This window comes from Mauremys reevesii, linkage group 13 (assembly GCF_016161935.1).
Source record: "Mauremys reevesii isolate NIE-2019 linkage group 13, ASM1616193v1, whole genome shotgun sequence".
NCBI classification, from domain to species: domain Eukaryota; kingdom Metazoa; phylum Chordata; order Testudines; family Geoemydidae; genus Mauremys; species Mauremys reevesii.
This window is the reverse complement of record NC_052635.1, coordinates 6,353,036-6,378,739: the sequence shown is the minus strand read 5'-3', so window position 1 is coordinate 6,378,739 and position 25,704 is coordinate 6,353,036. Positions and strand designations below refer to the sequence as shown.

General features: G+C 56.9%; 2 protein-coding genes across 6 annotated transcripts; one reads left to right on the top strand and one right to left on the bottom strand.

The window, feature by feature from the left end:
• Positions 1-4,092: 4,092 nt before the first annotated feature.
• LOC120380367 lies at positions 4,093-5,795 on the top strand. Its single transcript, XM_039498051.1, has 2 exons — positions 4,093-4,249; positions 4,678-5,795. The coding sequence occupies exon 2, from the start codon at positions 4,691-4,693 to the stop codon at positions 5,720-5,722; it is 1,032 nt and encodes a 343-aa protein (XP_039353985.1). The 5' UTR covers positions 4,093-4,249; positions 4,678-4,690; the 3' UTR covers positions 5,723-5,795.
• Positions 5,796-8,602: 2,807 nt separating this feature from the next.
• Positions 8,603-25,456, bottom strand: KHNYN (KH and NYN domain containing). 5 transcript variants are annotated; one of them, XM_039498047.1, is made up of 10 exons: positions 25,397-25,456; positions 22,331-22,378; positions 21,340-21,604; positions 19,466-19,513; positions 13,934-15,522; positions 12,792-12,922; positions 12,430-12,526; positions 11,708-11,815; positions 11,248-11,349; positions 8,603-10,975 (listed from the first exon to the last, which is right to left on the bottom strand). In XM_039498047.1, the coding sequence occupies exons 3-10, from the start codon at positions 21,565-21,567 to the stop codon at positions 10,651-10,653; spliced, it is 2,628 nt and encodes an 875-aa protein (XP_039353981.1). In that variant the 5' UTR covers positions 21,568-21,604; positions 22,331-22,378; positions 25,397-25,456; the 3' UTR covers positions 8,603-10,650. The 5 variants fall into 5 exon arrangements, with proteins under 5 accessions (XP_039353981.1, XP_039353977.1, XP_039353978.1 ...); XM_039498043.1 differs by lacking the exon at positions 25,397-25,456 and adding an exon at positions 23,726-23,858 and having other exon boundaries at positions 21,340-21,600; XM_039498044.1 differs by lacking the exon at positions 25,397-25,456 and adding an exon at positions 23,726-23,857 and having other exon boundaries at positions 21,340-21,600; positions 22,331-22,375.
• Positions 25,457-25,704: the final 248 nt, after the last annotated feature.

Here is a 25,704-nt window from a genome sequence, read left to right as displayed (position 1 = left end):
CTGGCTTTTACAATCATGCCCCATGGGGGCCCAGATATGTCTGGAGCCGGGCACACAAAACGTTAATCCAGCCCTGCTGGAAAGGTAATGGCCCCTGAGGTCTCTTCCAACCCTAATCTTCTAGGATTCTATGTCTAGGTTGGATATTAGGAATCCCTCTTTCACTAGGAGGGTGGTGAAGCACTGGAATGGGTTACCTCGGGAGGTGGTGTAGTTGGGGTTGGTCCTGCTTTGAGCAGGGGGTTGGACTAGATACCTCCTGAGGTCCTTTCCAGCCCTGATATTCTATGACTCTAGGTCTGTAGTTCTATGATTCTGGATTCTAATAAACAGCTCCCTGCAGCTTTTACACCCAGAATATTGCAAGGTTGGTTTTGCTCTTCCCTAGGGTCCCTAGGGTCATCTCGGTACGGCCCGGGAGCTCACTCCTGTCCCCAAGCGGGGCTGTCATTGGCCAAGAGCATCTACCAGGTGGGACTGTCAGCTGGAACCTGGGGTGGGGGACCCCCAGGGCTGGGTTAGCAGGGGGCTGCGGGTTCGGACTGAGGGGCACCAGCAGAGCTGGGGGTGGGAGAGCTGAGCCTGGGTTGGGATAGCTGCGGGGCTGCAGGTTGGGACTGAGGATACTTTGGTCCGTTGTTTTCCTGGGAGCTCAATTCACGGACTCCTGGCTGGGCACAAAGTTACAGGTCAGGACACTGTTGATATTCCCTCCCCTCTTTATCTCCACACAGGGCAGCCCTTCGTACTATGGGGTGAGACGGAGGAGACAAGGCCCAGTCACATAGATCAACGGTGCTGAGTGGGAGCCCGTGTGCAGTAGGAACCTCCCGGAGCAGGACCCTGGGCTTTCCCCTCCCTCCCACCCTCCCTCAGGACAACGTCACTCCCTGGAGACAGGCCTGCGGGGCACATCGAGGAGACTTCACTGCAGGCATCTCCCAGATCTGCCCAACTCCTGTCCTGGGTGCCTGGTCGCTGTTGGAACCAGCGGGTCTTCAAGCATTAAAGATTCACAAACGATGAGATGAGCTAATGTCCTGCCCTCCCTTCTCCTCCCTCAAGATTTGACTCCTGTTGATGGACCATTGTTTCCCTCACAAGGACGCCCCAGGCACAGACATCTTCCATGGCCAAGGCAGATTCTTCATCGTCCGTGCCAAGCCGGGCTGCTACCTGCGGAGAAAGGATCCAAAAAGCGGGACTGGTATCACGATCTGGAGACTGCCCCCCGCGTGCCAGGGTGGGGGTCACTACCTGGGTGCCCATGAACAATCCAACATCTACATCATCAAGGGCGACTCTGACCGGGTGGTGAAGGACTTGAGCACAGACGCTGAGGCCGAGGTCCATGAGCTGCATCCTAACTGCCATGGTGGGGACCACTACACACACGCTGGTTTCTTTGTTTCATCATCTCCCTAGAGTGGGGGTTATGTGCCAGGTCCTTGACCTGAGCACAGCTGAAAAAGGGGATGACACTCCCCTGCAGCTGGAATGCCACAGGCGACTCTGTTATTTTAGCATCGCTGTCGCCCCACCCCTGATCCATGTGGATGAGAAATGGGGGGCTCAGTGCTACCTGGACATGACATGTGCAGCTCGGCCCCCCCAGTCTACTTCTCCATCCATCCCAACATGCTCAATTTCTTCCCTGGGGGTTGGACCCTCACCAAGGGCGCCTCAACCAGCGGCTGGGAGTGCACCAAGACCCTGCACAACGACTCCGATTCCTCCATCACCTGGGCTGACAAGGTCACCTGCAAGGTGGGCTACACCAAGCAGCAGATGTCCAGGATCGAGCACAATTGGAGAATCTCCGCTGAGCTGTCCCTTGGGGCCGGAGCCCTCACCAAGCTCATCACCCAGTTCCAGTTCTCCTGCAGGGCCGAGTACGGTGGGAGAAGTGTCCACATGGAGCAGGAGGACTGGAATGAAGCCTGAGAAGGAGTCAATTCAGGTGAACCTGGAGTGCAGGCAGAACCTCTACATCTGGCAGTACCACCTCGGCATAGGCCACAAGCCCGTCTTGTTCTGCAGGGACGTCCACTTCACCAAAGAAAACAACCCACCCGACCGCATCCCACTGCCTCCGGTCCCCTAAGCATTCGTAAGGATGGAGAACACCAGCACCAAGATGCTATTGTTGACCTGTGGGTGGGGGGAGGCATTGGCCTCCTGGAAATCAATGGGATAAAATCAGCCCCTTCAAATCCATACTTAGCACTTCCTGGCGTGCTCCTCCCAGCTCGCAAACCCAGCTCATCTGCTTCCCCTCCCCCAGCTTCTCTGCAAATTGCATCACCTGGGACAGGTGATTTCCTGGCATGTTCTCTCTGTCTTCTCTCGCTATAACCCGCAGCCTGAATTCTGCTTTGGGATCGTTCTGGGGTCGGATCTGCTGGTGAAGCACAAAGAATTTGTCAAGCCTGGATAGATCATTGATTTTTTTTCAGCATTCCCCAGGTTGCTAGGGTGGAATTTCCTTGAGTTTCTCCTTGGTTCAGGGTCTGTAGAAAGATTAAAAAGCGGGAGAGAGCCGGGACGATCATAATTGTCTTTGTACAGGGCTGCAAGTGCTAGCAGCAGGTTGAGCTGCCTTGATTTAATTCTCTAACTTCCGTCCCCCCAGTTCACCTAGAGGGGAAAGGCCCCGTGTCCCATTCCCGCCTCCCTGAGCCACCAATTCCCTCACCCTGGGACTGGGAGGGAGTTGGTGCCCCCTAGAGGAGAAAGGCCCCATGCCACAGCCACCGGCCCTCACAACCTGGAGAATGCTCAGCCCCAGTCGGTTACATCCTGCTCCCCCTGAACTGGCCACTTGGCCCTGATTGGCTTCTGCCCACTCCCGGCCACGGTAGCCACTGCGGAACCAAGTCTGAACTCGCTGCTCTTCCCCCGCCAGTCAGGAGCGCTGCTTGGGGCATGGTGCCCCCACATGGCAGAGCTGCCCTATAATGGCGCTTGGGGCAGGGGACACAAGGTGCAGGTAAGGGGGAGGTACCCAGACAGTAAACCCATCTAATCCCCAGTGAGCCTTCCCCATCCCCCTCCCTGTGTCTGTCCTATCCTCTCCCTCCTGAGCCCCCGGCATGGAGTTATTCGGGTATCACCACAGGACAGAGCTGGGGTCGGGGGGGAGCAGGCAGCAGGAACGGGACCGAGAGCCATGGGGACAGGAATGACCTGTGGAACCCGCTGCCACACGAATTTAACAGGCTCAAGGGCCAATGGGAAGTTCGTGGGGATCAGTGCCAGCAAGGCAGAGGAGCCGTGTGCCGGGGTGGGGAGCCGGGGGAACGCTGCAGCTCAGGGCATGGCCCAGCAATAAGGAAAGGGGGCAGGAGGTTACTCCACAGTTCACCACCAGGGGGTGCCACTCTCACAGGCCAGGCTCGATGGGCCCGCAGATCCAGGGCAAGCCTGGCAGAATCTGGGCCAGTTGCCTCCCAGCTGCATTCCAGCTCGGCATGACTCACTTCCAGAGCCAGGGAGAGACCCCAGGCAGCCTCCCGCCCTCCCCCCCCCCAACACTGGATCCCCCCCCCCCCCGCATAGCAGGGGAAAAAACCCAGGAGTCCTGGTCCCAATTCCCCCACGAGACCCCACTCCCAGGTCCCAGAGCAAGGAGAGAATCTCTTCCCTGCTAGAGGTGCCTTTTTAATTTTTACTCACCTGGCGGCGGGGTCTTCACCGACACACTTGCGGCGCGGGTCTTCTTTGCTCTGTCAGTTCAGCGGCTTCAGTGTGGGTTCTCCCAGCCACCAGTGACCCCCTGAGCAGTGAAGGACCCCCAAGTGCGCCAAGACTAAAGACTCAACTGCTACAAGCACCATGTTGTTTTTTTTTTTTTTTTTTTTTTTTTATTATATAGTCATCCTGCTGGGGGCCCGTCAACTATTCAAAAATGCTTCCCCCTTTCCTAAAGCCCCCGGCCCAGGTGTCCTGGTCCCCAGCTCTAATCGCTAGATCACCCCCTGTCCCAGCAAGGCAGAGAGAGAACCCCGGAGTCCTGCCCCGCCCCGACAGAAGCCCGGCCCCGCCCCGTGCAGTTGGGAGGAGCCGGCGGCCGCTTCCCCTCCCGTTAGCTACGACATCCCGTTCGGGGGCGGGCCGAGCGGATCTCCGCCCCGGGCAAGGCTCCGGGCTCCCCGCCGGGTGAGGCGCAGCGCCTTGGGGAGGGGCGCAGGGGCCGGGAGCGCAGCGCCTTGGAGAGGGGCGCACGGCCGCGTCTCCACTCCCAGCGCCGGTGAGATCCGCGGACCATCCCCGCCCCCTTGCGGGCTGCCCCATCGCCCCTTGCCGGGGGGCTCTGCAAGTGGGGCCTCTCTTGGGGGGGGTCCCCCCTTCTGGGGTGGGGGGAGCAGAGGCCACGCTGGGCTGCTGGGAGCCCGCTGCAGAGCCAGCTTCCACACCCCCACCCGGGGCCCAGGCCTCCTTCCCGCTCCCACACACCCAGGGCCTGCCCCCCCTTGGTGTGACTCCCCCACACGCATCCTCTCCCCAACCCCCCCTTCTGGGGCCTGGCCGGTCTTGGCATCAGCCCACCCGATTCTCTCCCCACCCTCTGCCCTGGCCAGTGGTGCCCTTCCCCCCGCACAGGATCTGGCTGGACTCGCCTGGCAGGGTCTTCCCCAGGATCCCCCCTTCTCACTTTCCCCCTCTGCTGTCCTGCAGGCTCTCAGCCCCCATGGCCGGGATCGTCCCACGGGCACATTCCCCTGGCACCGATGTCTTTGCCACCCCTCACAGCTTCTTCGTCGTCCGCTCCGACGTGGGCTGCTTCCTCCAGGCGCCCGAGTGCCACTCCCCTGAGGCCGTGGAGATCCGGGGCCTGCACCCTGCCTGCCGGGGCGGGGAACACTACGTGAGCGACGCTGCCGGCTCCTCCGTCTGCATCCTCCGGGGGGACACGTTCCACCGAACCACGGACCTGGGTGTCGCCCCCAGCCCCGACGCCCTCCCCCTGCACCCCACGTGCCGCGGCGGAGACCACTATGCCTCGTGGGGCGGCCGCTTCTCCGTCATCTTCCTGGCCCGTGGCGTGGTTCTGTCTGTGGCTGACCTGACCACGGGGGCCGAAGCAGAGGAGATGCCCCTGGAGCCTGCGTCCTGCCATGGACTCTACTACTATGCGCATGATGCTACCCACCTGGCTTTCCTGGGTGTGGACGAGCAGCGGGGGCTATACAGCCAGGTCTTCTCTAGCTCGGGCCACCAGGAGGTCCTCCCCGTCCACGCGGACGTGGCCAGCTTCCTCCCCGGCGGCCTCTCCCTGGTCCACAGGGGCACCTTCGGGGCATGGGAATGCATCAAGCTAATCCAGAACGAGACGGACGGGCCGCTCCCCGGCAGCCACGAGATAACCCGGAAGGTGGGACGCATGGAAGAGAAATTGGCCAACTGGACCTTCTCCACGGCTGGTTCCCCGGCACCTGCAGACCTTTCAGTGGCCTTGCTCCAGGCCCAGTTCTCCCTGCCCCCTGCCTATGGCGGGCTGGGGCTCAGGACGGAGCAGGAGGAGTGGGAGGCCGTGGCCGAAGAGGGAGAGGAGCTGCGGATCATTCTTCAGCCTCGGCAGAAGCTCTACTGGTGGCAGTATCACCTGGGCTTGGGGAACCGGCCTATACTCTTCTGCCGCTGCCTCAAGGTGACCCGTAGCCCCGCGTCACCTGACAACCTCCCGCTGCCCTGGTCAGACTCAGGGGATGCTGACGTCTGACTGGGGAAGGGAAGCTGGCAGTAGGGGAAAGGTTAACGTTGTCGCTGAATAAATGATGTTCTATTGCACTGGCGGCGGCTGTCTGGGGATGACTTTGGGATCCCACCCCGCTCCCTCCCAGGGTGGGGAAATTGAGGCATAGAATGTGGCAGGAGAGGACACAGAGTTGTGGCGGCCAGCCCTTTGATCTAACCACTAGACCCCACTCCCATCCCAGATCTGGGGATAGAATTCCAGAGACCTGACTCCCAGCCCCACCCCCATAACCACTAGACTCGACTCGCTATCCAGAGACAGGGAGAGAACGCAGGAGTCCTGAAGGCAGCAACACATTTTTCTTTCTTTGAGCTTCCCTAGTGTCCCAGGCAGGTATTGCACCCACGGGACAGGTTCTACCACTGCGCTATCCAGGTCACAAAGGGTCTGGGAGTACAGGGGAGAAATGGGGTTTGGCCCAGCAGGGACCCCCAGGTGACAACTGAGCTGCAGGAACCCATGGAAGGTGTGTGTGTGGGCAGGGATGGCAGCCTGGAGGAGACCAGGGATCAGTTTGGGGGAGGTCATGGCAGTGGGAGCTCAGGGAACTCGGGACGTGTGGGATCTGGGGAAGGCCAGGGAAGTAGGGGAAGTACTCTCTAGGGGAAGTACGTCTCTAGGGGAAGTAGTGCTGCAGTTCCTGTGACTTTGTTCAGCACCAGAGCCAATCGCAAACCTTCAACACAATTTGGAATGTTCTTCTCTGTGACTCGGTTTCCCTGGCTGTAAAATGGGGTGAGGATCCCACATATTGTCTAGGGAGACTAAGATCATTGTCGCAGGGACTGATTCTCACGAAGGGTCTGTGCAGTGCCTGGCACAATGGGGACCCTGATCTCAGTTGGGGTCTGTGCAGTGCCCGGCACGGACCCTGATCTCAGTCCGGGTATTCTAGAATCATAGAATCTCAGGGTTGGAAGGGACCTCAGGAGGTATCTAGTCCAACCCCCTGCTCAAAGCAGGACCAATTCCCAACTAAATCATCCCAGCCTGGGCTTTGTCAAGCCTGACCTTAAAAACCTCTAAGGAAGGAGATTCCACCACCTCCCTATGTAACCCATATCAGTGCTTCCCCCCCCAGTGAAAAAGTTTTTCCTAATATCCAACCTAAACCTCCCCCTCTGCAACTTGAGACCATTACTCCTTCTTCTGTCATCTGCTACCACTGAGAACAGTCTAGATCCATCCTCTTTGGAACCCCCTTTCAGGTAGTTGAAAGCAGCTATCAAATCCCCCCTCATTCTTCTCTTCTGCAGACTAAACAATCCCAGTTCCCTCAGCCTCTCCTCATAAGTCATGTGCTCCAGCCCCCTAATCATTTTTGTTGCCCTCTGCTGGACTCTCCAATTTGTTCACATCCTTCTTGTAGTGTGGGGCCCAAAACTGGACACAGTACTCCAGATGAGGCCTCACCAATGTCTAATAGAGCGGAATGATCACATCCCTCGATCTGCTGGCAATGCTCCTACTTATACAGCCCAAAATGCCCTTAGCCTTCTCGGCAACAAGGGCACACTGCTGACTCATATCCAGCTTCTCCTCCACTGTAACGCCTAGGTCCTTTTCTGCAGAACTGCTGCCTAGCCACTCAGTCCCTAGTCTGTAGCAGTGCATGGGATTCTTCCGTCCTAAGTGCAGGACTCTGCACTTGTCCTTGTTGAACCTCATCAGGTTTCTTTTGACCCAATCCTCTCATTTGTCTAGGTCCCTCTGTATCCTATCCCTACCCTCCACAGTATCTACCATTCCTCCCAGTTTAGTGTCATCTGCAAACTTGCTGAGGGTGCAGCCCACGCCATCCTCCAGATCATTAATGAAGATATTGAACAAAACCAGCCCCAGGATTGACCCTTGGGGTGCTCCACTTGATACCAGCTGCCAACTAGACATGGAGCCCTTCATCACTACCTGTTGAGACCAACAGTCTAGCCAGCTTTCTATCTACCTTATAGTCCATTCATCCAGCCCATACTTCTTTAACTTGCCGGCAAGAATACTGTGGGAGTCCACATCAAAAGCTTTGCTAAAGTCAAGGAATAACACGTCCACTGCTTTCCCCTCACTGAGCTACCCCAACACACATAATTTGCCTCTCTCCCCCTCCATCTCCATTCTCACCCCTCCATCCATCCCATCACCCGGCCATTTAGCTGCCTTACCCTCCACCCTGTGTTCAGGCATCTCCATCCCATCTAAACAGGGCCCATCAGGAGGGTGTGGGGTGGGAACCATGTGCCAAGGGGGGCATGGGGAGCCCTTGCTCTCTGGGGACACAGAGAATATCCTGTCTGCGACTAGGGTACTAGGTTTGTCCTGGGAGCTGGTGCCCTCCCATGTCTCCTGAGGAGGGGAGGGGCTCAAACAGACCCCCTAGGTTCCCCATCCTGGTGTGGTTTCAGCTCCCCCTGGGTCAATCCAGAATCACTCATGACTGCATTGGGATCAGGGCTAGATTCAGATCTCAGCTCCCCCTCCCCACCCTCCACCCTGGCATCATCTGGAATCACCCATTGACTGCAGTGGTGTTGCTCCAGGTTTACACTGAAATAGAAATAGGACTTGCATCCGACGAAGTGGGTATTCACCCACGAAAGCTCATGCTCCTAAACGTCTGTTAGTCTATAAGGTGCCACAGGATTCTTTGCTGCTTTTACTGAAATAGAAGTATCCAGGACATGTGGGTGGTCTGACGTTTGCGGTGCTAGATTAGGGAGTCAGGACTCCTGGGTTCTATCCCCAGCTCTGGGAGGGGAGCAATGAGCAGTGGTTACCCTGAATTGTATCCCACGACCTCAGAGTCTCTGAACTTTGGGGTGACGAAAATGCAGTTTTATCACACAGGGCCCCGCCATTTATTTATCATTGTTATTATCAAAAAAACATATTTACATAAATAGCTGCTGAATGTATAAAGGTCGATAAGGCTGGGTAATGACCCGCCGAGCCCTCAGCTTTGGTGAGATAGAGACAAGATAAGAAAAGTGGAGAACACAAGGCTTAGAGGATGGGAATGCAGGAGACATGGCTAGAAGAACGCCAATGGATTGCAGGAAGACGAAAGATGTGCCAAGTGGGTCAGATCATCTCCAAGCATGGAGCTGAGATGGGGTGAGGCTTAGGGAGAGTGTGGCTGGCGGGGGATGAGATCTTGGAGGACTTTGTAGGGAGTACATGGATAGGATGTTGAAGGAGCTGGGACTCCAGGAAAGATGGGTAGAGCAAAGAAGGGGACTCTCTCCTGAGTGGGATTTTTGGCCTGGCTGAGGGCAAGAGGTAGGAGACAGAGAGAAGAAGACTCGAGCTGACCAAGGTCAGAAGGAGACAGGCTAGCAAGGAGGAAGCATGGTGGCCAAAGCTTGGAGAGAAGCTCTAGCAAGGAGATGTTGAGCCCCCTACAGCCAGGACGTCTTTGAGCTCAGGCCGTAGTGACGCATGCTTTAAGGTCCACAATGCACCCGTCGCTGGCTCAGAGGCACCTGGAACAGATTCTGCTTCGTTGACACTGGAGCCAGGCAGAGGTAGATCTAGGGCGTAGGGCATGGACTTGGAGAAGCATCCATGTATCGTGGGCTTACAGCACAGACCAGAGGGGAAGCCAGGAGTTATGGACTTCCTACAGGTCCCTGGAACAGGAAATCTACATGCAGCAGCAGGAGGACATGTTTGCCAGTATCCTACGATGGCTGCAAGGAGCCTTGTAGATCTCCTTGGGCTGGTGCGGTGGAACGGACTCTGGGTGGGGATGTGACAGGCTCACTGGGTCTGAGGGGGCAGAGGCCAAGGTGAGAGGAGGAGAAGTATGGACCCAACCTTGGGCTCCTCCAATCTTTCTTTCCTCATCAACTCCCTCTTCCTCCTCATCCATCAATTGCAACGAAGGATGAAGAAGACCGTACCCACTTGCATTCTGTCTGCCCGGCTCTGAGTCTCAAGCTTGGCTGAGTCTGGAGGACATTGCCAGGTTGTCTCGTGAACCTCAAGCTGCCACTGCCACCACAAATGGTTGGCTTGGAGAAGGATCAGCCAACGCTTCTCCCATGGGTGGCTTTGGTCATAGCTTCCAGGTATAGCGGTCAGTTTTCCAAAATAAATATACCATGATCTGTCCCTTCTCCATCATGGGTGATGAGACAAGTTCGGGTGGGTTCTCCCACGGCTGCAGCAATCTCTCTCCCCAGGCCAGAGAAGGGCTGCTGGATGTCTCTCTCTGGGAAGGCACCCTAGATGAGTTATAAATGGTCCTTCAGCATTTGGCGAAGTCCTAACTGTGGGGTACCTGGATCAGATGCCAGGCGCAACCTCAGAGGAATGAGTGGAGAGAGACGTGGCGAGTAACCCACCTGCAACGTGTGTGGTCGACGGAACAGGATAACTATCTACTACTGCTACCAGACAATGACAGTTGCACCTTTAGCTCCGTCTGTGATGTTGGCACTTAACGTTGTGGCTTCAATCCTGGCTGGTGACCCAGTTACTATATAACATTCTGGTTCACACAGGATAACAACCTGCTACTTCTACCAGCTAATGGGCTTACTCCTGCAGCTCAGTTGGCTGAGGTCAATGGTTATTAGCACTGACAGCTGTGAGTTCAAGCCCTCCTGGTGACTTGGTGGGGGGCTTGTCCACATGAGAGGATAACAGCTTCCTGCTGCTACCAGCCAGTGGAGTTATGTGGGGCAAAGGCCATGATTTTGGTCCTGAAGGTCATTGGTTCAGACCTTGTTCATGATGCACCATGGAAGGTTGTCTCGTAAAGAGCTGGTCCAGGTGGGAGGTTAATAGCTTACTGCTGGTAATGAAGTTCAGCTAGGATTTTGGTGGGTGTGATCCCTGCTGGTGGGAGAATGAGGGTAGACCCCAGGGGGTCAACAGTGGCTGACGTGGGCATCTCAGAAGTTGAGGCTCAGAAGGTTTTCAGAGAGCTTGTTCAGGTCCCGGCTACAGGGCTCTCTGTGCAGGACGAAGTCCACCTTCTGGTCCTGACCCATGAAGATTGTCAGGAGCTCCTGCCTCAGCCGCTCAGTCTCCCACGGCTTCCGTACCACCTCCTCCTCCTCTCCCTTTTCCTCCTGCGGCTGTCTCCTCCGCCGCCGGTCCCCGGGGGGCTTTCTGTCCCGCAGCTGCAGCACCTCCGTCTGGGAGGCTGGCCGGCTGGGGGCGGGAAAGGGACCCCCACGCCCCGCAAAGGAGTGACAAGTGGGAGGCTTCGGCCTGCTGTGAGGAGCATTGAGGCAAAGTTAGCATCAGCTCCCAGCCACCCCCTGATCCCCAGATGGTTGGCAGTGGGACAGGCATGCAGTTCCCAAGTCTGACCAGCAGGGGCTGGCAGGCGTTTGGTAGTCAAAAATGCCAGCCTTCAAGGGGAGGAATCAGCATCTCCTTAAAGGGATTTTGGCACATGGGGCATTTCTGCCAATCAAACCCCCCCCCCCCCCCAGCTGAAGGAGGTTTGGCCGGGAGAGGTGATTCCCCACATGACTAGGTACCTGAGGGGTTTCTGCAGGAATTCATCCAAGGTGGGACCCTCTCGGCCCAGCGGGTCATCTGGAACCATGAAGATGTTCCCCACAAAGGTGAACTGCAGCAATCTGAGAGTGAGGAAGAAGTTCAGACTCCCATTCGGGATCAGACCTGGCACCCCCTAGAGGGGAACAGGCTCTGTGTTCCCTTCTCTGTCCCCCTGAGCCAGCTGGTTTCCTGCCCTGGGGCCAGGTTGAAGCTGGTGCCTCCCCCTAGAGGGGAAAGGCCCAAGATCCCATTCCCGCCCCGCTGAGCCTGCCAGTTCCCCCACCCTGGGCCTGGCTCAGACCCGATGCCCCCGGAAGGGAAAGGACCTGTGTCCCATTCCCCACCCCGTGAGCCAGCCAGTCCCCGCCCGGGGGCTGGGTGGGAACCAGCTCCCCTTAGAGGGGAAGGGCTCCAAGTCCCGTTCCCTGGCCCCCTCACCTCTCTTTGATGATTCTGATCCATTTCTTGGACTCCTGCATGAGGTCCCGGAGCTGGTCATTGGTGACGATGACCCCGTTGGTCTCCTCTGCCAGCCTGAGCATGAACCTAACCCGAAGGGGGCAGAGTGAGACCCCAGCACCCCAGGCCCTGCTCTGAGCTCCAGGACAAGGCTAAGAGCAGGGTCCCAGATGCCAGCTGTACCCGACACTGACCACAAGGTGGCAGCAGCACAACATGAGTGGAACCATAGTCCCCCATAGGGAAGCAGTGTGGGCATAAGGATCCCTGTCTGCCTGCTCTAAGTGGGCTGCAGGTCTCGAGTGAGAGGCACCACAGGCCTGGGGGGCGGAGGCCAGAGCTGGGATAGCAGGGGTCTGTGGGTAAGGATTGAGGGGCACCACAGCACTGCGGGGGAGGTTGTTTCTTTTTCTATTTCATCCCCACCTCTGGAGCTCAGCTTTCAATTAACCCCCAGCTGCAGCCGCAGGGACTTTCTGCTTCACAGCCACCCCTTCGTTCCTCATGTGACCAGACGGGTGTAGTAGCAACTCGCAGCTTGGAAAGCCCAGTGGGGGTGGGCCTCCGAGGCCTGGCCCCTCGGCTCTTTGCCAGCTGGGCTGAGACAGCACCACATCGGTGGCCCCTCCTGCAGGGGCAGCGTAGGGTGGGGGGGGGCTCCCCTGATTGGGAGGGGGGCAGGGAGGGAGCCCCAGGTTTACCTGTCATCATAGGATGTGATGCGCTTCCCGGCCACTTGACGTGAAGGCGTCAGAGACAGCAGACTCAGGTCCTGCAGCTGGGTCAGGAAATGTTTCTCTGGGGGAGGAGGGGAAATGGGGTGAGGCTGGGGGGCAGGGCGAGGCTTTAGGAGGTGGGTCTGTGTGGGTGAGCACCAAGCCCTAGGGAGCAGGGTGGTGTGGGGTAACGAGGGGCCCGGGGTGGGGCAGGGGGAGCTCATGGTAGGGTAGCAAGGGGCCCCAGGGGGCCAGCCTGGTGGGATAGTGAAGGGCCCTGGGGGGCAGGCCCGGACAGTGTCACACAGGGCTGTAAAGGTCCATCATCACCCCACCTCCCTTCTTACCTTCCACCCTGGCAACCTTCTCCATTCGCCACTGCGGCACAAAGACCGTCACCTCCCGGTGCCCACGGTCCCAGAAATACTGCACAGCCAGAGCAATGCCCCGGCAGGAGAAGAACTGGTGTAAGCCGTGCCTACAGGAGGGATGGAAGGCGATGTTGAGGCACAGAGGCACCGGCACTGGGTTCCCCTGGTACAGGGTTGGGCACAGGGGAAGACGGGCCAATGCAATAGGGCAGCCCTAGAGTTCTGAGCTCTACGCCAGGTGCGGGAGAGGAATTGGGGCTGGTTTGGTCTTGAAGTCAACTGATGCCTACGGACTAGTCAAGCATAGGGCCTTAGGAGAGCTCAAATCCAGATGAAGCCCCAAGATCAAAGGCTTGACGTTCCCATAGGCTCCAAGATTAGACCAGGCTCCAGAACCTGAGACTGGATTGTGCATAGGCCTCAAAACTAAACTATCCCTCAGGACTCTAAGCTCAACATTCCTGTGGTGACCTCAAGAGCAAACTAGGCCCTGAGGCCTACAGACAAGTCAAGCCTATGGTCTTGGGGCCTAGATTGGTCTTAAGGGCAGGAAAATCTAACACAGAAACCTGCAGCCTAGGTTGATTTTGAGGTCTATGGTCAAGTCAAGCCTAGAGTCTTGAGGCCTACAGGAATGCCAAATCTAGGGTCTTAGTCTGTTCTTGGGACCTATGGCGCAGATCAAACATAGAGATTTAGGGCCTGATCTGATCTTGAGGCCTGTAGGAAAGTGAAGCCTAGAGTCTTGGGGCCTGTTTGGGTCTTGAGGCCTACAGGAAAGTCAAGCCTACAGTCTTAAGAGCTTAGCTGCTCCTAAGGCATATTGAGCCCTAAAGGCACATCAAGCCTAGATTCTCCAGGCCTACTCTGGTCCTGAGGTCTATGGACAAGTCAACCATAAAATGCTGGGGCCCAGTCTGGTTTTGAGGCCTACAAAAAGAAAAGTTACTATCTTGAGGTCTAGTTGAGGTGTACTGAGACCTGCGGACAAGTTGCAAGACCTAAATCAATGGGATTAACAGGTATTCAGCTGACCAAGCATCCTGGTTTCTTAGCTGAGCTCACCACCCACCATGCCCTAGGTCTCAGAGCAAGACGCAGCAACACAGGCTACTTACACCATGGCTACATTGCTGCCATCGATAATGACCCTCCTTAGGTTCTTTTTCCCTGGCGTGTTGGCCAAAATGAGCTTGAAGGGTGTCTGGATGGCTTCCTTGAACCGCTGGGCTCCAGTCACCGTCGGCACTGGGCCCACTGGCACTGGGTACACGTCCTCAGCTGGCTGGCTCTCCTCGGAAGCCCATGCAGGGGAAGCTACGGAGGTCACATCCATGGGGAAATCAGAGCCTTCTGGGAGGGGAGGTGGGCCACGGACTCCCCTGTGGATAGGAGACCCGCCTTTCCTCCCTGGTTCGCAGTGATGTTGACCCTGGGGAGACTCCTTGCCATTTGAGAGGGCCAGCTCTCCATCTCTGCAGCTGCCTCTGTGCTCCAGCCTAGTTTTAACCCTGGCCTCCTGTTGGTGGCTGGCTTTCTCATTGAGCCTTCTCAGCAGGCCGGCCAAGGGGACCCCTGTCCAGATCTCAGCTGGGATCTCGCTGGGCGAGTGGCCACAGTTGGCTGCTGCTGACTTGATGACCTCCAGCAGGTATTCGTGTTCATCTTGGGTCGTCTCTGGTGGCGGAGGAGGAGGAGGAGGAGAAGACATCCTGCTTGCCCCGGACTCCTGGAAGGGTGCAGGGCCATGCTCCTGCTGGGAGAAGGAGGCCTGCTCCGTCTGGACCCTGTCCAAGATTTTTGAGGGGGCTTCCTGCACCCCACATTCCAGCAGCACCTTCTTCACCACCTGCTCCTCGTAGCCCATAGTCTTGAAGAAGTTCAGCCTCATCTTGAACTCCTTCTCTGTCCACGATGATGACAGGGCCCCAGCCGACAGTTCCTCCTCCTCCTCCTGGCTGCTCTCCTCTGGCCCCCTTTCCTCCTCTTCTCTCACCCTGTCCTGGGTGGCAGGAAACATCAAGTCTTGAGCCTGCTGGCTGGCGTCCAAACCTGGGATGGGCTTCGACGACCGTTTGTAAAGCACTGGCCTCTCGGAGGCCTCCTCCCCCAGCTTTGCCTGGTCCTGAGAAATGCCTGGGTTGCCAGACCTGGAGTCCTGATGCCTGGTCTGATCTGGAGGTCTACTGAGGTCAAAGAAGTCCTGGGGCCATCCCTGAGACCTAGCCCCACCTGTCGCTTTGGCTTCCCACCACGGCGGCTGGTCTTGACTGATGGCCGGTGGCACCCACAGTACATTCCTCGGTTCCCATTCCCCAACTTCTTGCTGGATGTCCCGCACTAGGCTGAGCAGCTCCTCCTTGAGCGGGGTGGGCAGAATAAGAAGGTCTATGGCATGCTTGTCGTCGTGGGACTCCACCAGCTCCCGGAAGGCCTTCTTCACCAGGGCCTCCTGCTCCTCCGGTAGCCGGGGCGTCTTCTGGTACTTCTCCACGAACTCCTGGATGCGGCTCTGGGCCATCACGAAGGCCTCGGCTAGGCCTGAGACCAGCAGGGAGCCCGGGCTGAGCAGGACCAGGTTGGCAGAGGTCCCCTTAGTGAGGCAGTCCAGGAAGAGACCTTGAGCTCCCACAAAGACGCACTGCATGTCCTTAGGGTAGCAGACTTCCTGGCTCAACTCCGGGCTGCAGAGCCCCTTGATGTACTCCTGGAGGACACAACACAGGGACAGGGTTAGGACACCGGCTGCCAAGAATGTGCCATCTGCTGGCTGGAATCAGAACTTCTCACTGTGTGTCATGAGCCCTGTACTGCTCAGCGCTGGTCTGGAGCTTTCTTTGAGGCAAAGACTGTCTGTGCAACACCTTGCGCAACAGGGCCCTGATCTCGGTCGGGGTCTGTGCAGCACCTGGCACAATGGGGCCCTGATACATAATTATATGTTTGTATACAAACAAAATCTGCATTTAAATGAATTTTTTTTAAGATGCAAACCCAGCACTCAAAAGTTAGGAAATGCCAGAATTGCAGAGGTCTGGGTAATCTTAACTCTGCCTCCTCCCACGCATACATCACCACACAGGTTTTAATTATATGATCACATGTATCTACCTATCCTCATGCAAACCCCCACTCGCTCTCTATCACTGTATCCGTACAAATCTCTATGATCTATCCATCCTTGCGCCATGCTAGGGTGACCAGACAGCAAATGTGACAAATCGGGACAGGGGGTGGGGGGTAATAGGAGCTTATATAAGAAAAAGACCCAAAAATCGGGACTGTCCCTATAAAATCGGGACATCTGGTCACCCTAATCCATGCACTCCCTAACTATCTATCTATCTATCCCCATCCACCCTCTCTATCTAATCTATCTACGTATTCCCATCCACCCCCTCTATCTATCTATCTACCTACCTATCCATCCATCCCCAACCACCCCCTCTATCTATCTATCTATCTATCTATCTATCTATCTATCCCCAACCACCCCCTCTATCTATCTATCTATCTATCCCCAACCACCCCCTCTATCTACCTACCTATCTATCTATTCCCATCCACCCCCCTCTATCTACCTACCTACCTATCTATTCCCATCCACCCCCTCTATCTATCTATCTATCTATCTCCATACACCCCACTAGTTGCCCTTATCAGAATTAATAATGGCTACAAAGGGTGTGTGATGATGCCCCTCAATCCTGACCCACAGCCCCCTGCTGTCCCAGCCCCCACCCGCACCCCCAGCTCTGCAGGTGCCCCTCACTCCTGACTCGCAGCCCCCTGCTAGCCCAGCCCTGGGCTTCTGCAGCTGCATGTACTTCCTAAACCACCGTGTGCAAAGCTGATCAGCGTGTGGGCGTGACTAGGCGGGGGGTGGGGAGAGGAGATGGTTATTTTGGTTGCAATTTCCCCCCTGTCGGTTTCACGCCCACAGCAGAAGAAAAATTCCCTGCCGCTTGGGGTGGAATCGAAAGCAAAATCAGCCAGGGGCGTGTCCTGAAATCCAATCACTTCCTAGGGTGCTGGAGCGTTATGGCAGGTCAGCTCCCTGTAGGGCCTCTCGCCTTCCAGAATAAACCAGAGGGAGTGATACTGGCAGACCAGGTGCCAGCTCGTGCCAAGGGCCCCAGGCCTCAACTGAACACTGACAAATAGGGGGTGGGCACCCATCTGGCTCCCCTGTGCGTCAGTGTTGGGGATAAGTTTGCCAGCCCTCCGGGATTGTCCTGGAGTTTCCAGGAATTAAAGATTAGTCTTTGATGAAATATTATGTGATGTGATGAAACCTCCAGGAATACGTCCAACCCAAATTGGCATCCCTACCTGGTGAAATCATTAAACCTGCGTTAGTCTCGCCGGTATCCCTGCTCGGGGGCTCATATCTGCCCTGTGAATCACCAGGACAGGGACACGAACGGGTGTCAAATGAAGAGGGCAGGGGCAAGACATGAACTAGGGCAAAATGCTGGGCACCAATAGCAACCTCCCGTCCCAGCAACGCCAGACAATCGCGGGACATTAAAGAGGCTGCGAGACTTTGTCCTTTGCTCCCCCACCCCCCATGGAGCAAGCCGGTGCCTCCTGTCGGCTGAGTTTCTAGCTCAGAGCAGAAGAGGGGGAAAGGAGGAAAAAGCCCTAACGAGGAGGAGCTGTGTCTTTATGCTGCTTAGACGTGGCGGGGTGAGGACTAAGCACAAGCAAAAGATCTCCCGTGCTTGGCCTGGGCTAGCCCTGGAGGACATATACAGCTGGCGTATTATAGAAATGTCTGTTCCTTTTTATACCTCAGCTTGGAACTCACTGGTGTGTCTGTGTTACCCGCTTTACCCTTGTTTCCTTTTCCTATGTAACAGAACTGGATAGAGCCTATTACAGGACTGACTACAAGGGCTGTCTTCGGCATTAGGTCGAAGGTGTCACTGAGCTAGGTAAGCGACCGGTTCTTTGTGGCGGGGAAGAAGCTGAATATTGCTGCGATTCCTGGGATGAGGGACCATCTGGCACAACGGTAGGCTCCCCTGGTGTTGAGACAGATTGGGGTACCCGAGGGGGACTGTCTGGGACTCCATGCTAAGGCTGTGATAGTGCCTGAGGAGTTCACACTTGAGGATCGATTAGTGACATCTCAGCACAGAACTCCCAGCCAGTTTGGGCTGCGTGCCTGGTTCCTAAGTTTGCTCTGAGGTTGGTACCACGCTCTTGAGCCGCTGAAGGACAATGGGATATAAACACAGGGCCAGATCCTCAACGGGCTGTGAATCAGTGTCACTGGACTGGGGAGCTGTTCTCATCAACTTCAAAGGAGTGACGGCTGATTGATCACCAGCTGGGATCTGCCCCCATTGACTCCAGTGGAGCTATGGCCCATTGATCCCAGCTGGGATCTGCCCCCATTGACCCTAGTTGGGATCTGGCCTCATTGACCCCAGCTGGGATCTGGCCCCATTGACTCCAGTGCAGCTACGGCCCATTGACCCCAGCTGGGATCTGGCCCCATTGACTCCAATGGAGCTACGGCCCATTGACCCCAGCTGGCATCTAGCCGAATTGACTCCAATGGAGCTACAGCCCATTGACCCCAGCTGGGATCTGGCCCCATTGACTCCAGTGCAGCTACGGCCCATTGACCCCAGCTGGGATCTGGCCCCATTGACTCCAATGGAGCTACGGCCCATTGACCCCAGCTGGCATCTAGCCGAATTGACTCCAATGGAGCTACAGCCCATTGACCCCAGCTGGGGTATGACTCATTCAGTCCAATGGTGCTACGGCCCATTGACCCTAGCTGGGATCTGGCCCCATTGACCCCAGCTGGGATCTGGCCCCATTGACTCCAATAGAGCTACAGCCCATTGACCCCAGCTGGGATCTGGCCCCATTGACTCCAGGGGAGCTACGGCCCATTGACCCCAGCTGGGATCTGGCCCATTGACTCCAATGGAGCTACGGCCCATTGACCCCAGCTGGGATCTGGCCCCACTGACTGTGGTGGGGTCCAGGCTGCATAAATACTGGTTAAAAATTCATCAATCGATTTCAGAGGCAAGGAATGGTGTGAAGACGCAGAGACTCAATGTTAGAACAATTGGGGCAGAACCCGGGGAGTGAGCGACAATCCAGAGGTCGCAGGGTATATCGAAATTCACCCAGGGCGGAGAGAGGTGTGGGGAGGTTTAGGCGATATGAGTTAACTACCAAATGTAAACACAGAGAGAAGCAGAGTCATGAGGTTGAACTGTACACGGGGTGTTGGCGGAGCTACACCCGGAGGTGTCACACACAAGATGGTGTGAAACCTACTCACAAGGTGTTGGGACACACACACACTGGGGAGGGGGGTGTTAAATTCCTTAGGGACTGAATCCCTTTGGAATTGTGACACCCGCATGCAGGGTTGTGATAGAAACACATACAAGGGAGGTGGGGGCTGTGTGTGTATTAGACCCCTTTAGTGTTATCTCACACGGTTGTGATACATACACACACACACACCGTGCTGTGCTGTGCTCTGCACCCCTGCTGGTTTGTGATCAGTATCGATGGCCATGGTTGTCAGTATCCACATGTGATATATTTACACAGGCGGGGCTGGGACACATGCACACGCCGGGTGAGTGTGTTATGGTTATACGCACACTCACCATTGCTGCTGTACAGTCTGAGGGTGGATTTATATTTCTGCACAAAAGCTGGAAAAGGTTGCCCATTTTACAAAGAGCTTAGAAATGGTGGAGAGGAGTTTTGGCTGGACAGACGGATGGATGGACAGGGTGTGTGGAAGGGTGGGTGGATGGATAGATGGATGGACAGGGTGGGTGAATGGATGGGTAGAGGGCTGTGGATGGAAGGATGGATGGATGGATGGATGGACAGGTGTGAAGGGCCATGGATGGATGGATAGATAGATGGATGGATAGGGTGGGTGGATGGGTGGAGGGGGTGGATGGAAGGGTGGAGGGATGGAAGGGGGTGTATGGGGATCAAGAATACCTGTCTAGCTAGAGGTGTGTGTATGGTGACAGATACTTAAAGGGGGGATGAAGGGCATGAGTTAAGGGGTGTGTGGGAGGATGTGTGTGTGTGTTGGGGGCATGGGGAAGTGTCTGAGGATGGGGGTGTGTTTATGGGGATGGGGGTGTATGTCTGGGGTTGGGGAATGAATGGGGGTGTCAGGGGATGGGTAGGTGTTTGGGGATGTGGGACAGAAGCATGGGGATGGGGGTGAGGGGAGATGGATGGAGGTGTCAGGGGTTGGGGAGGGATGGGGTGACGGGGTGGGGAGGTGGCAGGCCTGGGGAGATGGAGGTATCTCGGGGAGGGGGACGTGGGGAGATGGGGGTGTGTATGGGGATGGGGACAGGGATGGGGTGATGGGGTGGGGGCGGGAGTGGCTGGCGTGGGGCGATGGAGGTATGTCGGGGAGGGACGTGGGGAGATGGGGTGTGTATGGGGATGGGTGTGTTGGGGTTGGGGACAGGGATGGGGTGATGGGGGTGGGGACGGGAGTGGCTGGCGTGGGGCGATGGAGGTATGTCGGGGAGGGGAGGTGGGGAGATGGGGGTGTGTATGGGGATGGGTGTGTCGGGGTTGGGGACAGGGATGGGGTGATGGGGTGGGGATGGGGAGTGGCTGGCGTGGGGCGATGGAGGTATGTCGGGGAGGGGATGTGGGGAGATGGGGGTGTGTATGGGGATGGGTGTGTCGGGGTTGAGGGCAGGGATGGGGTGATGGGGGTGGGGACGGGAGTGGCTGGCATGAGGGGCGATGGAGGTATGTCGGGGAGGGGGACGTGGGGAGATGGGGTGTGTATGGGGATGGGTGTGTCGGGGTTGGGGACAGGGAGTGGCTGGCGTGGGGAGATGGAGGTATGTCGGGGAGGGGCGTGGGGAGATGGGGTGTGTATGGGGATGGGTGTGTCGGGGTTGGGGACAGGGATGGGGTGATGGGGTGGGGACGGGAGTGGCTGGCGTGGGGGAGATGGAGGTATCTCGGGGAGGGGACGTGGGGAGATGGGGGTGTATGGGGATGGGTGTGTCGGGGTTGAGGGCAGGGATGGGTGATGGGGGTGGGGGACGGGGAGTGGCTGGCGTGGGGGGCGATGGAGGTATGTCGGGGGATGGGGACGTGGGGGTAGATGGGGGGTGTGTATGGGGATGGGTGTCGGGGTTGGGGACAGGGATGGGGTGCTGGGGGTGGGGACGGGAGTGGCTGGCGTGGGGCGATGGAGGTATGTCGGGGATGGGGCGTGGGAGATGGGGGTGTATGGGGATGGGTGTGTCGGGGTTGGGGGATGGGGTGATGGGGTGGGGAGGTGGCAGGCCTGGGGAGATGGAGGTATGTCGGGGAGGAACGGGGGAGATGGGGGTGTATGGGGATGGGTGTGTCGGGGGTTGGGGGCAGGGACGGGGTGATGGGGGTGGGGGACGGAGAGTGTCTGGCGTGGGGGGCGATGGAGGTATCTCGGGGGAGGGGGACGTGGGGGTGTTTGGGGAGAACCCAGCAGCCCCCCCATTACCTTTGCTCTCTGCAGGTCGTGCTGAGGGCCCTGCAGCTGCAGCCAGATCTGCCCGGCGCCCCCTGGGGCGCGGGACGGGCCCTGCCCGGCGCCCAGCACCCCCAGCACGTTGAGCCCCACGCCGAAGAGCCGCTCGATGCGCGGCCGCTGCTCCATGACGGCTGCCCGGGCCTCCGCGGGGACTGCAAACTCGTCCAGCGCCCCCGTCGCCACGGCGCCCGTCTCCATGGCACCACCTGGCGCCACGGTGCCCACCTCGGCCTGCCTGGACAGCCACGGGGGGAGGGGTTAATTCTTGGTCATCGTTAATTCACAGGGTGAGGGTGGTGGGCCATGCGGGCGCTGGGCGGGCAGGCGACGGGGGAGAGGCAGGTGAGGTGACCTGGCTGGCGGGTGGGGAGGGGGGGCCTAGATTTTGCATTGGCAACGCAGGCTACCCCCTAGTCTTGCAGTGCCGTCCCATAACTCCCCAAGAGGGCTCCCACAATGCACTGGGAGCAGCTTGGTGCAGCACAAAGGATCATGGGAAACGCCCCCAGAAGTCCCAGGGACACAGACTCTGGCTCCCACAATGTGCTGGGCTGAGGCAAGTGCCCACCCCCGGGCTATCTCCGCCACGAAGATGTGCCCCCGCTGATCTGCCACCTGCGTAGTCTGAATGCCCGACCCGAGCAGCAAACCAACTATTCCCAGACGGGAAGGGGAATAAACATTGGTGGAAGCACATTTCTACTGGTATAAGCGCATCCACACTAGAGATTGCACTGGGGTATTGGTAAATATTCCCCCCACCCCGCCCCAGCTGATTACATCTGGACACAAGCTACATCGGGATCAAGCTTTAATCCAGCCCAGCGACTCCAGTGTAAATGCTCTGATCTTCATTTAATGCTCCAGATGGTTCCCAGCTGACCCAAATCAGCCATTCTGGGAACCAACTACAAGTGGGGGTTTAACCCGGGTCAGAATCACCACGCAGACGTCCTCCTACCTGAGTTTCAAACGTTTCTGTAGTGCTGGCTTGGGTCTTTGAGCACTGCTAACAAAAAATAGATAATAATTAATAGATGAGATGTTATAAGTTAATACTGCAAGATAATACTAAATTATGTATTCCAAATTATATATAATTGATCATAAATATACAATAATAATTAACATACAATATGTAACGATAAATTATAGTATACTATAACTAATAGTACTAATACTAACAGTAACTAATGAACTGTAAATAAACTACAATCAACCAAAATCAATCAATAATTAATCTACAGTACATAATACCAATGAATTACAAATAATGTATAATCAATCTAAAATAAATAATCATATTAATATACAAATCATAAAAATGTATTATATATAGTAATTAATGAACTATAAAATATATGCTCATTCATAATCAATAATAAATATACAATACACAATAACAATGAATAGTAATTAATGACATAAATAATTGCTCATAATAAACATCTTATAATATTCACAATAAATATACAGTTCATAATAACGTTGAATTATAAATGGTAACTAATTAATTATAAATATAGAACCAATCTGACTAAATAAATGGAATAATCAAAATGTTTGATTTAATATACAATGCATAATAACAATTATAAATAGTAACTAGTGAATTATAAATAATATATAATGGCTCATGATAAATGATACCAGAGTCCATCAAGGGGATACAAGTTTGGTGTGTGACCAGTAATCCCTGGCTCTTCCACAGCACCTCACGAAGAGGGTCAGGATCGTCTTCCCCATTGTACAGATGGGAAAATTGAGTCATCCAAAGGGGAAGGGATTTGCCCAAGGTGAGCCAGCAGGCCTACAGGAGAACCAGGGATAGAACCCAGGAGTCCTGGCTCCCAGCACTCTATCCCCTAGACTAGTGGTTCTTAACCTGGGGTGCCTGCACCCCCTGGGGGTGTGAGAGGCCCTTTCTGGGGGTGCTGGACATGCCAGATTTTCTTAGAAAGTAAATCATCCAAAACACAAATTAAGCACAGGCATGTAAGTACAACTACTTTGTTTCATCAAACCCATGTAGTTATTAACATTACACATTTTTAAGGATTACTGTAATATACAAACAAAAATAGACCTAGATTGAAGGGGGCGAGAACATAGTTTGAGACCCAAAGAGGTGCAGGCGGCAGTAAAGGTTAAGAACCACCGCCCTAGACCCCCCTCCCCTCCTGAGGCTGGGGATAGCGCCCAGGAGTCCTGACTCCCAGCCCCCTCCCTGCCCCCTGGATGCCACTTCCCTCCCAGAGCCGGGGCTAGAACCCAGGTGTCCTGACTCCCTCCCAGCCGCGCACAGACCCCCGAGTCCTGGCTCCCAGACACCCGCCCCCCACCAGGCTCCACTCACCATAGCCCGGGTCCGGGCTGCCCCTGCCAGGCTGCGGGCGACGCAGCGAGGCGGAAGCGCTGACGGCGGCTCCTCCCCGCGGGGCCCCGAGCAGCCCGGGGAGGCTCCAGCTGTTGCGCAGTTTCACTTCCCCCGGCCCTTGTGTCTGCCGCCCTCCGCCCCCCCCCCCACGCGTGCCAGGCGCCCCCCCCGCTGGCCTCTGCCCCCCCCGTGCTAGGCGAGCCCCCCCACCGGCCTCCGCTCCTGTCCGGTGCCAGGCTCCCCCCCCGCCGCCCTCCGCCCCCCCCAGCCGGCCTCTGCCCCCCGTGCCAGGCGCCCCTCTCCCACCAGCCTCCGGTCCCATCCAGTGCCAGGTGCCCCATGCCAGGCGCCCCCGCCAGCCTCCACCCCGCCTGGTGCCAGGCGACACCCCACCTCCATCCCCCACCCGGGGCCAGATGCCCCCTTCTCTGGCCTCTACCCCACCCGGTGCCAGGCGCCCCCCCTGCCAGCCTCTGCCCCCAAGAGGCCACCCGGGGGGGCAAGTGGGGCAATTTGCCCCAGGCCCCCACGAGAATACAGTATTCTATAGTATTACAACTTTTTTTTATGGAAGGGCCCCTGAAATTGCTTTGCCCCAGGCCCCCTGAATCCTCTGGGTGGCCTCTGCCCCACCTGGTGCCAGGCGCTCTCCCTGCCGGCCTCTTTCCGGCCTGGTGCCAGGCGCCCCCCTCCCGCCAGCCTCTGCCCCCCCCCGTGCCAGGCGCCCCCCCTGCTGGCCTCTGCCCCTGCCTGGTGCCAAGCACCCCCCCTCCTCTGGCCTCTACCCCACCCGGTTCCAGGCGCCCCCTCTGCCAGTCTCTGCCCTGCCTGGTGCCCTGTGCCCCCTCCACTGGCCTCTGCACACTGGCCCCATGGCTGGCTGTGCCTCTGCCTGCCTGTTCATCCATCCCCAAACCCCTCTGTCTGTCCGTCCATCCCCCTGTCTATCCATCCGTATGCTTCTTTATCCTTCCATCCATCCTTTATGTCAGTGGTCCCCAACCTTTTCGTCTGGCGCCCGCCAGATGAAGGACCGTGGCGGCGATCGAGCATCCGCCGAAATGCCACCGAACTCGATGGCGTCGCTTGTCGGCGGCAAGTGGCATCATCCAGAGGTGTCGCCGCTGAAATGCCGCCGAATTTCGGCAGATGCTCGACCACCGGCCAGGACGTTGGGGACCCCTGCTTTATGTATCTATCCATCTCCCCATCTATCCATCCATCCGCCCCTCTGTCTATCCATCCCCAAGCCCTCTATCTCTCTAGCCATCCGTCCATTCTATCGATCCGGCCCCATTCACCCTCTCTGGCTGTCACTGCTCTCCTCACCCCCTTAGAGGTCCCCTTCCACCCCTGCCCGGCCCAGCTGGGAAATTCCAGGTTGTGACACAGGGCGAGGCAGGGGCGGGGGCGCCCTGGCCGGGGAAGTGGGTTTGTGCAGCTGACTCTTTGTATGAATAGGAGGAAAGTCTGAGGCTTCCAGCCTCCCCCCGCCAGGTGTGGCTGACTCATATTTTCTGAGCCCCTCCGCGGAGATCAGGCCCCCGTTGTGCCGGGTGCTGCACAGACAGTCGTGGCCTCTGAAGAGCTCACAGTCTGAACAGACACAGGGTGAGGGGGAAACTGAGGCAGAGAGGCAAAGGGACTTACCCAAGGTCTTATAGCAACTCAGTGGCAGAGCTGTGTCCTGCGTCCCAATCACCTGTCCTATGCACCTGATACAGCCAGTGGCTTCCAGCTTCCTGGGGGCGGGGTCATCTATAAACCTCCATTCATCCCTCCCCCAGCCCTGCCCTGCCCTCTCTTAACCCTTTGTGAACTGCCCCAAAGGGGTCTCAGTGAGATGGACACGTTTCTACTGCCAAGCTTTGTAGACTATCAGCAGGGAAGTGTTCACCCACCCACTGAAATGCAGCCAGCTCTGGGGTGGGGCAGCTGGGGAACAATTCACTAGATCT

What these genes read in the sequence shown, in the direction of transcription:
- LOC120380367 (XM_039498051.1), top strand. Translation starts at nt 4,691, where the DNA reads ATGGCCGGGATCGTCCCACGGGCACATTCCCCTGGCACCGATGTCTTT.
- KHNYN (XM_039498043.1), bottom strand. An exon ending in CAGACTGTACAGCAGCAATG is followed by an intron (nt 15,523 to 19,465) that starts GTGAGTGTGCGT and finishes TGTGTCCTCCAG; the next exon opens with GAGTACATCAAGGGGCTCTG. An exon ending in ATCACATCCTATGATGACAG is followed by an intron (nt 11,816 to 12,429) that starts GTAAACCTGGGG and finishes CCTTCGGGTTAG; the next exon opens with GTTCATGCTCAGGCTGGCAG.